Here is a 15,060-nt window from a genome sequence, read left to right as displayed (position 1 = left end):
CACTGTCCCTTTTTTTTTTTTTTTTGAGCAGTGTACATACAAGCATTGTATAGTCTAATGACATTTTTGTAAAATTTTATGAATTTGACTAAATTAAAAAAAAAAAAAAAAAAAAAAAAAAAAAAAAAAAAACCACCTCCATATTTAAAAGCAGAGATAATTAATTAATTAATGATAATCACTAAAAATTATGGAATGATTTTACGCAAGTAAATATTTATTTAACATTAAAAGAATTTCAACACATCATAAATAGGCTCATAATATGTATTAAATTCGAAAATCTTTAAATGGCAATTAAAAAGGGAAGTAATGCATTTGATACTTAATATTTTAAATACCTCATCATGGTCAGAATTTTTCTTGTTTTCTTCCAAATTTTTATTCCTGCTATATAACTTTGAGCCATCAGCAACTGATGTGGAACAGAATGGAGAAGGTTCATTATCTAAATTTGATATCAACACATCACTTAAGCTATATGCACATACTTCTTCATGGTCATCAAGGGCTGATTCTAAGTCTCCCGTAGACAGTTTTGTCACTTTAGTTATCACAAGTCTAAAACAATATCATATTACTAAAACGTTTGAGATAATATAAGTAGGTAATGTAACTATTCAAAATGAAGATGTACAGTAGCATTTCCAACAAGCTGATATATCGATATATCTTTTATGAAAAGATATATTAAGACTAAGTTTAAAAAAAGCATCAAAACAGATGCTAAATTCATCTTTTTAATCGAAAGACAACTGATTTAAACAAAGAACATTTAAACTAATAACTATTACCACGTGATATTTTTTTTTTTTTTTTTTTTTTTTTTTTTTTTTTTTTTCAGTTATATACAATAAAGGGGGAAAACAAGGCATTGCAGAATGTTTGCTCAAAGAAACAATACATATATGATATAAAAGTTCCCTATTTTAATTATGTTTTCTACAGTATTTTTAATTCTTTAAATCAGTTCTAGCTTTAAAATTAGGCAATATTTATGAGTTTCTTACTTAAATTGTTAATTTTTTAAATGTTTCCTTATGTTTTTTATTTAATTCCAAATTTTTAATCTGATTTTTTCCCCCTCCTACTGAATAATTAAACCAAGCCATAAAAACATACACAAAGTCTAAAATTAAGTAAAAAAGCCCCCTAACTTTAATGCAGTTTTTAATAAAACTCGATCAATTTCATGGGTCACTGCATAAATGACCCTCTATTTTTATAAGCAAACAAATTGTTGCTAAAATGGGAGACATTTCATATCAAAAGCAATGGGTGAAGTAACGTGAAAATAAATGTAACACCATCTCTTGAGAAATAAGTAGTGAAATATTACAAAGTATGGCAATAGTATTCTGAAAATATTAGGAAGAAGTAGAATGGAACTAAAGTGTTACACACAAATTTTTGTGAACATGAAAATCTTCAAAGAAATTCAGTTCACCAAATGAAGAAGCTTCATAAATAATTTTTGCAATTTTAAATTTTACATTATTGTGTTTCTCTCATAATGATATTCAAGCTCTTAAATAACATGGAACATATACATGAAACTTTCTTCATCATATTTTTAAAAGTTTTCATCATATTTTCAAAAATCCATTGGGAACACTCAAAAAAAGTCCTAGTTGTGCCATAGCTGCACATAAAATATTATAATATGCCAGGTATGCTCGTGAACCACATGCTGCTCTCAGAGATCTTAACTGGCAATTTTTCCTATGAAATGCAATTTGTTTTCAACAAACAGGAGTTTAATTTTTGAATTAGAAATAGAAATTATGCAATGACATGTTTCTTTATTAATCACTCATTTCTTATATTATGTTTGCAAAAATTGAATCAATTTCATATAACTGTCCACCATCAGAATAACAAATAAAATTGCAAATAATTCCATTTGTGGCAATAGCTACTCCAATCATATTATGTATGGAACAGGTAATGGTCATCAGAATAGCACAAAATATACAAAAAGAAGTTGACCTAAAATATTAATGTTCTCTAATATTTTTTTAAAAGTTTATTTCAGGCAGTTTCTGCTTATATTCCTTCTGCGTGATCTTATTATTCACAACAGTTGTGATTCTCTTAGATGATTTGCTTTTCGTTATGGTGTACTACCTTTACTCAACCCCTGAATGGCTTGAGTAACTGCTAAACAAAACCTCTTTTGCCCTGCAGTCCACTCAGGGCTGTTTTCAATTTGGGGAAGAATTTTAATCTAAGGACTTTATTTTTGTTGTGCTTGTATTTGGTTAGGACACCTGTCTCAGTTTTCTGCATGTGTCCTTCAAAATTAGTTTTCCATCCCTAAGCAATCCAGATCATTTTTATAAAGTTCCTTCACAGTTTTTACAACCACTACAGTAATATACTGCAATGAACACTTTTCCCACATGAAACTCTATCTTTTGTAATAATTCTTTGATAATCCAAGGGTCATAATTTATTTCACCAGTGGTCATGCATACTGAAATATTCCAGGGTCGCGGAGAGAACCACTGAATTGACTACCATTTCAATTCAAGGTCAAAATTTTTAATTCATGTTTTATCAGTTGTTGTTATTCAAGATAGAAATCTTTCACCTTCATATCAACAACAGTGCATTAAGCAATAAGGGATCAACCGAACACAAACGTCTCTCTTTCTCCAAAGTTTCTGTCAAAGTATTTTATACTGATGTTGGTAAAATTGCTTTAACTTGTAAAATTTTCTCGTACATTACCTGAATGACATTCTTTCTTTCTAGCTTGACACAAGTATTGCACTGGATTAGAGCCATGACTAAACTTTCTGCTACCTAATATTTCTAAAAATTTTCACACCTTAGTACTGTTGCTCAGTACAGCTGCACCGGTTGCCCCAGCTCTGATGATAAAATTACACTTCTTTAATCTGTTAATATTTTTGGCTATCTAATTTTCAATTATCATGCATGTCTGACACATCTTTCATGAAATGGTGTAAGTTATGGTCCAACACTATAAATGCTACTAGGTCATGAGAAATTTCACGCAATAATGTAATGTTCTGCTGGAGTTTAGCCATGTAAACGTTTTTTCAGCCTAATTTTTGTTTTCTAAAATATCCTCACATTGTCTGCAGACTCCATTCCAAACTTTATTTCAGATTTATTTTCTGTAACAGGTTGTCAATAGCTTAGGTTGATGATAAAAGAAAAAAAAAAATTTTTTTTAAACTTTCTTCTGAGTTATTTTACACAGAAATTTAAGAGACTGAAAGTCATTTCACTGTCTTTATGGGTCCAATAGATAACAATTAGAATAAGGTGGATCCGTACATATCTTTGACAGGAACTAAACTATAGTGTGGATGTCTGCCATGTCACAAAAGGCTTCCAAGTATCAACCATCTGTGCATGCCCATTGAAATATGCAGAGTTATATGATCACATTACATACGTATTTGCCAAATATATTCATTGCAGTAGTCAATGGTATATTTTCTTTCCTATACTCTCAGTTTTGATTTCCCTTGTATTTAAAAAACAAATCAAAATTCAACAGCTATGGCTAAAAGTCTGACTGGTAGACAGTTGGAATATGTGCTCAACAAAGCACTGTATAAGCCGGCAAGAACTGCTGAATTTATTAGCAATAGGTTATCCATGTGCAGAATTATCAGGATGATTCGAGACAACAGTTTCAAGAAATTTGCTTGAAAACAGTTTCGAGAAAATGATTTCTTCTACAGCGGGCATCAGTAAAACTTGTCATTCTGAAGTTTTTAGTTAATATATTTAATGATTTCTTAGGTTATTGTAGAAAATTTCTTAGGTTAGGATTCAAAATTTTTTAGTGATGAAAAATGCTCTAAGATTCAATGTTTCGAATTTAAAATCTTTCTGAAAATTCCTGAGATGTGAGGATGCAAATGTATACACCTCAGATAAAACAAAATATAATTTATAATCTATTTCTCATCTAATGAATTAATTCAATTATTTTTTTAAAAGTCAGATTTGACCTATGTATGTTGTTCCTTATGTTAATTGTGCATAAAAACAAAATTAATTTTTATACAATAGCTTATTTTAAAATACTTTTTCTTTCTTGAATAACAGCTTCTCTACAATGAGCGTTGACCATGTATAATTTAATTTATTCTTTCTAAAACACTACTTATTAATTAAAAAAAACTAGATTAAAAAAAAAAATTAAATAATAATTTAAAATTCACTCAAATAAGAATTTCTACATACTTATAGACCAATGCTATGCTTCAGATTTCAGTTTATATTTACTAAAATCAAACAACAGTAATTATAAATAATGGGGTATAATGAGAATCAGGAGGGGGGGGGGAAAAAGGAAAAAGGGGGGGAAAAAAGTCACTCAGTTGCGCTGTAAAAGAGTTACAAATTTATATTTTCTTGGGACTTAACTTTTCTTAACACAAAGCAAAAGATACGAGATTTATTTATTCATATTTATACATAACCATTTTAATCACATATAAAATGCAAAATTTCCATTCATTTATTTAAAAAATTTCTTATATTCAAAATCTGTCTTATTATTTTTTAAATGATATGAATCTGAATTTGCCGCTTTCAAATTTTCATGAAATTTACCATGAGGCTCCTACCATTTTGAAGTTTGGCCAAACCCTGTAATATGCTATCATAACATGATTAATGAAATTTAAGCCCATCTGTCCTTTATATACATATTGAGAAAATCTTCATATATATAGAGAGGATTTTAGAGCAACTCGAAACTTTCAGGAAAACACCTAGATGATGGAAAAACACATTGCAGTGCATGGCCGGAAATGCTTTCCTGGCACAGTAGTGACGACACAAACCCCAAGAAAGGAAGGGGACAAACAGGGTGAGAATAATGTTTATTATGCTGAGTGCAGTGGAAACCAAGAAGTAAGAACAAAAATAAAAAATCATCAAATGTGTTCGAAATTATGACCTGAACCCATGATGCAGGAACCAAATGTCATGCTTCTTCCATGCATGATGCAGTTCTTCCACAAGAAGCCTACATCACAGTTCTGGGTCGTAATTTCAAACACCTTCTTTAGTGATAATACTTGTCTGTTTTTGTTCTTATTTGTCGGTTTCTGCTGTAATAGACATAATGAAACAAGCTCTGTCACACTGTTCATGCCCCTCCCTTTATGTGTTTTGTATCATCACTACTACACCAAGAAGGCATTTCCAACAATGCATTGCTATGTGATTTTCCAACATCTAGGTGCACTCTCTCTCTCTCCTGAAAGTTTGTAACTGATTTGCTGAAATTCCTTGTATATATATATATATATATATTTAGATACATATTCAGAAAAATATTTCCTTTATACATATATGTATATATTCAGAATTCCATAAAGGTTTTAAAGATATTTGCAAGCATCAGATTTTAAAGCAATAATTATATGTATAAAATGAATGCGATATCCAACAGAAAATTTGATTTTAAAGGATACTTACTCCAAGCAAAATGTTAAAGTTAACTTAGTTGAATACATAAGTTTTAATAAAATTCATGCAAATACACAGAAATTTGCTATTTGGTCTTTTATGGTTCTAGCTTACCTGGTATCATCATAATGTAAAATGTGAGAGTCCATCAAAAAATTGGAAAATTAAATTAATTAAGCATTACACTAAAAAATATACAGATAGTCAAAAATATGGGATGTTATAAAATTTCATTACCATCATCAAATATTATTCCCAACGTACACAAATATACTAGCAAGAGAATCAGAAATTTTCTAATTAAAAAAAGGGTCAATTTTGAATAAATGATCTATGATAATAATAATGACGGTATGATATTAAAACAGTATGTAACCAATTGTTACACTATGCAGTAAGCTAAAATTTGTGTTTTGATTTGATTTACATGACTAAATATGAGTATGTTGCCAAATGGCAACCACATGCATTTAAGGGTTAAATATATTTATTACTGAAGATTAGAAGCATACTATACAGCAGTCTACTGTTTTATAAAAGGATTAATTTCTTAATTATAAGCAAGTAACACAATTAGGAAGTTCTCCCTCAATAATAAAACGTAAAAAGCTTTTATTTAAAATCCCTAAAATAATTTATAAACAATTCATCATTTACTTTAATAGGAATATCAGATTAAATAATTCTCTTTACAAAATTTGTCAACAATTTTATATCACAAATATTAAAATTGTCAAGCACCTTTGATAAATTTATAAAGATAATGGCTCATACTTTTGACAATGGAATTTGACTGTTAAGATTTTGTCATCCATGCTTTTATTATTTGCAATATAAAATTTATATCACTTCAAACGATATGCTTGCTGATCTGCCAGTTCAGCCAATCGGCTTCTTTTAGCCCTATGATGCAACCCCTCTCAAAGTCTGACAACTGTTCATAATGTCATCGAGTATGTCTTAAAGGTATCTTTCGTTACAATGTCGTGTATCCAAGCTGTCAGCGCAGTTGTAAATGCCCATCACTCACCGCATCTGCTCTTTTATATTCTACCAGTTCTGCATTTACATTGCTCCACAATGCTGATAGGCACTGTATGTTTAAATCTTTTACAGAACTTGTCAAACCACATTTACATAACACATTTCACAATTGTAGCTTAATTTTTTCTGGGTGCATATCTATATATTTACAGCAGAGTGTATATTATCTGAAATAAAATCATTCATGAAATTGATCTTAGATCACCTTATCAAAGTATAAAGTATTATTATTATACATTCCCCTCCCCAGTCAGTATTGCTTTTCTGTTCCTGAAATTTAAGTCCATCCAGTGGCTTTACTCTGCTGAGAGCAACATATGCTTTATCTTTTGCAATAGGTTTTGATGAATTACCACATCTAGCATGTGTTGGTCTAGTGAACAGAAAATGCCACTTTAATAGATGGCCACACATAGGAATAGTTTTTTGTTAATTCTAGAAAGATGCCTAATTAATATATATCATTCTTATTTAAAGAAAAATGAAAAGTTCATTTTATAGCATAGGAAAATTTCAAATTTTTATGATAGAAACTTTTTTTAATGCAGTACTAAACTCTGTATTTTTTAAAGTTAATAAAGTGAAATTAATAGTAAATGCAAAATCTTTCTTTAAAAAAAGGAGGAGACTGCATTTTTAAAATGGCAGAAAACCTATTAAGTTTAATGCCTTTGCAACTAATTCTTTCTAGGAAGGAGATGGGAATAAACAAAATAAATATTAGATAAATATAGATGGAAGTAAGAAATAGTGCAACGTATAATGGCGTCATAGCTGGCAAAACTATGTTTCCAAGTGAATGACATGATGCCCAAGGAAGAGCTGAAACTTTCTTTTCTGTTTAAAATCCTAGAGCAATGTATCATAAAAAAAAATAAATAAATAAATAAATAAATAAAAATAAAATAAAATAAAATAAAAATAAAAAAAAATAAAAAAAAATCTCCCAATTAATATATATATATGAAATGTAATTTCTCATACATTATTTGTTTTGTGCAGCTGGGGCAACAGGAATGAGACAAATTTTGGAATATAAAGTGGTAGGTTTATTTTAGCATCCATCTCACAAGCGTTTCTTTTTGTACCTTGAGCAAAAGCCCTATTTATACATATGTGTGCGTCACGAGGCCCATCCAATCAGCGATATTAATTGAAATCACGAGGTGATGCTATCTTCTCATCAGGAGTGTTCTTAAGGACTTTATGTAATATGACAGATTTACGAGTTTGGTGATTTGGCAGGCGCCAACAGGTTAATATATTTTATACTAAAGAAAGGATTTCGCCAAAATTTAGGAACAGGGATGCAATTTAGGTAGAGAATCGCCAACACATTACTACGCAATATTATTAGAATTTAATTTAATGAATTGATTTAAAAATATCATTACAGATTATCCCCCCCCCCATCTGAAAAGGCTTGCAGTCGCGGCCATCGACCCAAGACAGTCCAGATAGTGAGAGCAGAAAATTTAGTTATTAGGAAATTAATTGAGTAGGAAAACTGATTGGATTTACCTCAAGGCACACAAAATGTTTACATAAAATATGACATAAAATATTTGAATATAATTAATACAGTATATAAAATATAATAAATGATTAATGAAATTATAATATAGTAACTAAGTGCAGAACAAATAAAGCACAAATAACATATTGCTGGTTAGCTATGTGGCAATAGGAAATAGTAATACAACTGAATTTGTAAGTTTATATCTTAGGGCATGCCATTCATAGTTTGTGGATGAGTCCATACAATCATTAGAGTTGTCATTCAGGCTCATCTTCAGTCTTTTACTGGTCTTTGGAGATCTCCGGATCATTTAATTAGTGCTAGAATTATGGATTAGCATTGGCACTGAAAACATTTGAGTTTTTATGTCATGATACTAGAGCTCTTATACTCTTGTTGAAAATATACATTTTGCTAGGTTTTTAACATATTTTGTCACTCTATTTTTCTCTTATTAATGATAACAAAACAAAATTTAACTTCCAACATCCATACCAGTTTTTGTACACGATGCTGCAGAAACATAAAATGAAATTCAGAAGTTTCAACAACTGAAATTTAACTTTTTCCACTGTTGCTACAATTTATAACACAAACATAGGAAAACATCAGCTCAAGGAAATGTGAGGGTATAGTACTCTACTTGTAGTATAGCCTCAATTGAGTGTTTCCTACACGGAAAGTGCATTGAACCTGAAACTCAAGTTTGAAGGAGCCCAGTAAAAGAAAAGGGCAGACAAACTTTTTAGACACTGACAGATAAATCAACTATTAAGGGGGACAACAGGATGAAAACTAAAAGAAGGGTTACTGAAAATGATCTAACTCTTTGTACTTTTAAACGTAATTGTCTAGCTGTTTTGGAAGAAATTATTGATATGGTGGCACCACTGTCTACAACACACTCTAGACGTTTCTTATTGGACAAATATCCCGACACCTTTAATAGTCAAATAGTGTGAGGGGTTTCTGGGGTTGGTTCTATTGCAAGAGGCGTAACATTAGGTGTATCAGATCTCTTGCCTCTGAAAGGACAAACCTGAAACCAGTAAAAAGCATTTGGGATTTTGTTCCGGGTGCAAAGTCTACAGGGACTGGGTGGCAATGGCAATCTATTTTGAGAATTATAATTATGATGGCTTGTAAATCTTGGACCACTGAACCAATTATAAAAATTACTTGGTCTCTGAAAACGTTGGAAATTTTTGGGTCTAGGAGAATCTTGTGTCACAGTAGTTTCATAGCTTGAAGCTGAAATTCTACTTCTATTAAATCGATTGTAATCTTGGGGACTGTTCCCAATCGGAGTAACAAATCTGGGAGGTGCACTTTTGCTTTGTTGATTTTCGCTAAACTTAATAAGCTTATGGACATGAGTAAGCCAAGCGATGGGGTCAGAGGGTGCGTTGATCGTCATTAAGGATTTTAATTCTATAGGAAGGCCATCCGTCAGACCCTCCAAGATCATTTCATGAGTTAGATTTAATTTTTTACCAATATCTAATTTTTTGCGAAAATATTGCATTATGTCCTCTTTATGGTTGTATTTGTAATTGGCAAAATCACCAATCGTAGTTAAAGTGGGGTCGAAAAAATTTTCCTTTAAAATTTGGACTAATTCCACATATTTAGTAATTTCATGGCAGTTTTTGACATATACGCTAAGTGCATTACCTTTTAGATATCGAGCTACATTATTAAGCTTCCACGTTTCACCTTTATCTAAATGAGTTTTGTTAAAGTACTCAAGCCATGAATTTATATCCATATCATTCTGTGTGTCAAAGGGAATTATACTTGCTTCAGGTTCAGCGCTAGCTGCCCTTAATGAATGAATCATCAGGATCAGAGATGTTTTCATTAGCCATTATTCTCTTAATAATACTTTCATAAATAAAACTAACTCAAAAATAATACTCTTTAAATTTTCCCAAAACAATATTAAAACCAAAATACATCCTTTAAATACCAAATTTAAAATACACTATTATTAAATCAGTAATTATAATTCAATAGTAATAATATCATTTGCATCGCCAATCTTTTTACTAATTGCTTCTGTTTGACTTTTTGTGACGAGAATACGAGTGATGAAATCGACACGAAAATACACATTTTTGTGCACTCTTGATTAGATTTTCGCAAAACACGATCAATCACCACACAAGCACAAAGCTCTTGAGAGCAACACAGAACGGCGTAGACGTTGGGAAAGATTTCCGTCCTCAAAAGTAGGTCAACGGTAAGAACACATTTGATGAACGATGAACTTTCAATGGAAACACAGGTCACGCATCACAGGGGGCAGAAGGATGCTTCTCTGGACGTAAAATAATCTGCAGAATACAGGTAACAGAAGGATGATTCTCTTGAAGCAAGAACGCCTAGAGAAAAATGTAGAAACATAGAAGTTGCACAGCGCCAAATTCATCTAAAGTGCGTAACATTTTATCCGTATAATCCTTGGGGTATCTTCTTTTTGAGATAATCCCTTTGAAGGTGGTATCCTACTGGCTTTCTGAAATGTAATTTCTCATACATTATTTGTTTTGTGCAGCCGGGGCAACAGGAATGAGACAAATTTTGGAATATAAAGTGGTAGGTTTATTTTAGCATCCATTTCACAAGCTTTCACTTTATATTCCAAAATTTGTCTCATTCTTTTTGTACCTTGAGCAGAAGCCCTATTTATACATATGTGTGCATCACGAGGCCCATCCAATCAGCGATATTAATTGAAATCACGAGGTGACGCTATCTTCTCATCAAAAGTGTTCTTAAGGACTTTATGTAATATGACAGATTTATGAGTTTGGCAATTTGGCGGGCGCCAACAGGTTAATATATTTTATACTAAAGAAAGGATTTCGCCAAAATTTAGGAACAGGGATGCAATTTAGGTAGAGAATCGCCAACACATTACTACGCAATATTATTAGAATTTAATTTAATGAATTGATTTAAAAATATCATTACAGATTATCCCCCCCCCATCTGAAAAGGCTTGCAGTCGCGGCCATCGACCCAAGACAGTCCAGATAGTGAGAGCAGAAAATTTAGTTATTAGGAAATTAATTGAGTAGGAAAACTGATTGGATTTACCTCAAGGCACACAAAATGTTTACATAAAATATGACATAAAATATTTGAATATAATTAATACAGTATATAAAATATAATAAATGATTAATGAAATTATAATATAGTAACTAAGTGCAGAACAAATAAAGCACAAATAACATATTGCTGGTTAGCTATGTGGCAATAGGAAATAGTAATACAACTGAATTTGTAAGTTTATATCTTAGGGCATGCCATTCATAGTTTGTGGATGAGTCCATACAATCATTAGAGTTGTCATTCAGGCTCATCTTCAGTCTTTTACTGGTCTTTGGAGATCTCCGGATCATTTAATTAGTGCTAGAATTATGGATTAGCATTGGCACTGAAAACATTTGAGTTTTTATGTCATGATACTAGAGCTCTTATACTCTTGTTGAAAATATACATTTTGCTAGGTTTTTAACATATTTTGTCACTCTATTTTTCTCTTATTAATGATAACAAAACAAAATTTAACTTCCAACATCCATACCAGTTTTTGTACACGATGCTGCAGAAACATAAAATGAAATTCAGAAGTTTCAACAACTGAAATTTAACTTTTTCCACTGTTGCTACAATTTATAACACAAACATAGGAAAACATCAGCTCAAGGAAATGTGAGGGTATAGTACTCTACTTGTAGTATAGCCTCAATTGAGTGTTTCCTACACGGAAAGTGCATTGAACCTGAAACTCAAGTTTGAAGGAGCCCAGTAAAAGAAAAGGGCAGACAAACTTTTTAGACACTGACAGATAAATCAACTATTAAGGGGGACAACAGGATGAAAACTAAAAGAAGGGTTACTGAAAATGATCTAACTCTTTGTACTTTTAAACGTAATTGTCTAGCTGTTTTGGAAGAAATTATTGATATGGTGGCACCACTGTCTACAACACACTCTAGACGTTTCTTATTGGACAAATATCCCGACACCTTTAATAGTCAAATAGTGTGAGGGGTTTCTGGGGTTGGTTCTATTGCAAGAGGCGTAACATTAGGTGTATCAGATCTCTTGCCTCTGAAAGGACAAACCTGAAACCAGTAAAAAGCATTTGGGATTTTGTTCCGGGTGCAAAGTCTACAGGGACTGGGTGGCAATGGCAATCTATTTTGAGAATTATAATTATGATGGCTTGTAAATCTTGGACCACTGAACCAATTATAAAAATTACTTGGTCTCTGAAAACGTTGGAAATTTTTGGGTCTAGGAGAATCTTGTGTCACAGTAGTTTCATAGCTTGAAGCTGAAATTCTACTTCTATTAAATCGATTGTAATCTTGGGGACTGTTCCCAATCGGAGTAACAAATCTGGGAGGTGCACTTTTGCTTTGTTGATTTTCGCTAAACTTAATAAGCTTATGGACATGAGTAAGCCAAGCGATGGGGTCAGAGGGTGCGTTGATCGTCATTAAGGATTTTAATTCTATAGGAAGGCCATCCGTCAGACCCTCCAAGATCATTTCATGAGTTAGATTTAATTTTTTACCAATATCTAATTTTTTGCGAAAATATTGCATTATGTCCTCTTTATGGTTGTATTTGTAATTGGCAAAATCACCAATCGTAGTTAAAGTGGGGTCGAAAAAATTTTCCTTTAAAATTTGGACTAATTCCACATATTTAGTAATTTCATGGCAGTTTTTGACATATACGCTAAGTGCATTACCTTTTAGATATCGAGCTACATTATTAAGCTTCCACGTTTCACCTTTATCTAAATGAGTTTTGTTAAAGTACTCAAGCCATGAATTTATATCCATATCATTCTGTGTGTCAAAGGGAATTATACTTGCTTCAGGTTCAGCGCTAGCTGCCCTTAATGAATGAATCATCAGGATCAGAGATGTTTTCATTAGCCATTATTCTCTTAATAATACTTTCATAAATAAAACTAACTCAAAAATAATACTCTTTAAATTTTCCCAAAACAATATTAAAACCAAAATACATCCTTTAAATACCAAATTTAAAATACACTATTATTAAATCAGTAATTATAATTCAATAGTAATAATATCATTTGCATCGCCAATCTTTTTACTAATTGCTTCTGTTTGACTTTTTGTGACGAGAATACGAGTGATGAAATCGACACGAAAATACACATTTTTGTGCACTCTTGATTAGATTTTCGCAAAACACGATCAATCACCACACAAGCACAAAGCTCTTGAGAGCAACACAGAACGGCGTAGACGTTGGGAAAGATTTCCGTCCTCAAAAGTAGGTCAACGGTAAGAACACATTTGATGAACGATGAACTTTCAATGGAAACACAGGTCACGCATCACAGGGGGCAGAAGGATGCTTCTCTGGACGTAAAATAATCTGCAGAATACAGGTAACAGAAGGATGATTCTCTTGAAGCAAGAACGCCTAGAGAAAAATGTAGAAACATAGAAGTCGCACAGCGCCAAATTCATCTAAAGTGCGTAACATTTTATCCGTATAATCCTTGGGGTATCTTCTTTTTGAGATAATCCCTTTGAAGGTGGTATCCTACTGGCTTTCTGAAATGTAATTTCTCATACATTATTTGTTTTGTGCAGCCGGGGCAACAGGAATGAGACAAATTTTGGAATATAAAGTGGTAGGTTTATTTTAGCATCCATTTCACAAGCTTTCACTTTATATTCCAAAATTTGTCTCATTCTTTTTGTACCTTGAGCAGAAGCCCTATTTATACATATGTGTGCATCACGAGGCCCATCCAATCAGCGATATTAATTGAAATCACGAGGTGACGCTATCTTCTCATCAAAAGTGTTCTTAAGGACTTTATGTAATATGACAGATTTATGAGTTTGGCAATTTGGCGGGCGCCAACAGGTTAATATATTTTATACTAAAGAAAGGATTTCGCCAAAATTTAGGAACAGGGATGCAATTTAGGTAGAGAATCGCCAACACATTACTAAGCAATATTATTAGAATTTAATTTAATCAATTGATTTAAAAATATCATTACATATATATTGTTATAAAATGTACATGCGCGGTAAGATGGCTTCCCCGCAAAGCAGTTTAAGGTTTTTGGTTGCCATAAATTGGCATGGGAAGGCAGGGTTGCCATATTTGGTGAGAAAATCGTCCATTTGGCGACAGTTGGTGACAAAATTGGCGATATGCCATGGAGGGATGGAGAACTTTCTGGAACGAATTCTTATCGGTTTACCCAGAATGCTCTCGAACACAAGCCGAAAGCTATATAAACCCTGCTGGTACGTGGAGAGTTAGTATCGATTGTGTGCCTTGCCTAGCGAGCTGACAGAGAGTGCGAGTTAGTTAGTACCGAGTTGGTGTCTCGTTAAGTTGCGAATTGGTGTTGCAGCGAGTCAATCAGAGTTGCAGCCAGGAAGCGGATGCCGAGTGGGGCGTCGAGTTCATCAAAGGAGTCTCTTAGTGTATTGCGGTTAGTGCATCGCCGAGAGACCGTATTCAGCTCTGGAAACGACTGAACCAAAGAGTTGGGAGCCATGATCTGTGTGTCGTCAAGTGCATTGCGAGTTGTAGCGTGGAGAGTCTCGGGAGTACGTGGAGTTCCGAGAACGACCAAGCTGAGTCGGGAGCTGTACTCTAGTGCTTTGCCGTGAAGCTGTCTCCACCATGATAGCCTGATAATCTGGGGGCTGTGTCGCTGATCGTGTTTATAGTAGTTCATCGACAACTGTAAAAAGGTGTTTTGGAGCTGCCCTGACAATACTGACCAATAAGGTGTGTTTCGATACTCCATTAAGTAGTATTGTCATTATTTACTCCAAATCTACAAACCCCGTACGAATGTGAAGGAAGAAAATAACATAACAACTGGTGTCAGAAAAGAAAAACGCAACAATTGATGTCAGAAGAAAAACATAACAATACATATATATATTTTTTTAAAGAAAAGGCAAAGAATTTATTTGATAATCTGTGAAACTTCA

The 15,060-nt window shown here is 32.6% G+C and overlaps 1 protein-coding gene across 4 annotated transcripts in view; it reads right to left on the bottom strand.

Moving 5' to 3' along the window:
• The window catches only part of Atg2 (Autophagy-related 2), a 286,485-nt gene that overhangs the window by 127,126 nt on the left and 144,299 nt on the right, over positions 1 to 15,060 (bottom strand). For all 4 annotated transcript variants that reach the window (XR_015039434.1, XM_085810699.1, XM_085810697.1 and 1 more), the window contains exon 18: positions 342 to 561. Coding sequence is in view for 3 of the 4 variants with exons in the window: in XM_085810699.1 (XP_085666825.1) it covers positions 342 to 561 (220 nt within the window). In the remaining variant the exon portion in view is untranslated. The remainder of the gene's footprint in view (positions 1 to 341; positions 562 to 15,060) is intronic.

Source organism: Stegodyphus dumicola, chromosome 2 (assembly GCF_044657685.1).
Source record: "Stegodyphus dumicola isolate Sdum_Otavi_A_Nest chromosome 2, ASM4465768v1".
In the NCBI taxonomy this organism is placed as follows: domain Eukaryota; kingdom Metazoa; phylum Arthropoda; class Arachnida; order Araneae; family Eresidae; genus Stegodyphus; species Stegodyphus dumicola.
The sequence above is the reverse complement of the archived record's forward strand: the minus strand, read 5'-3'. Positions and strand labels throughout refer to the sequence as shown.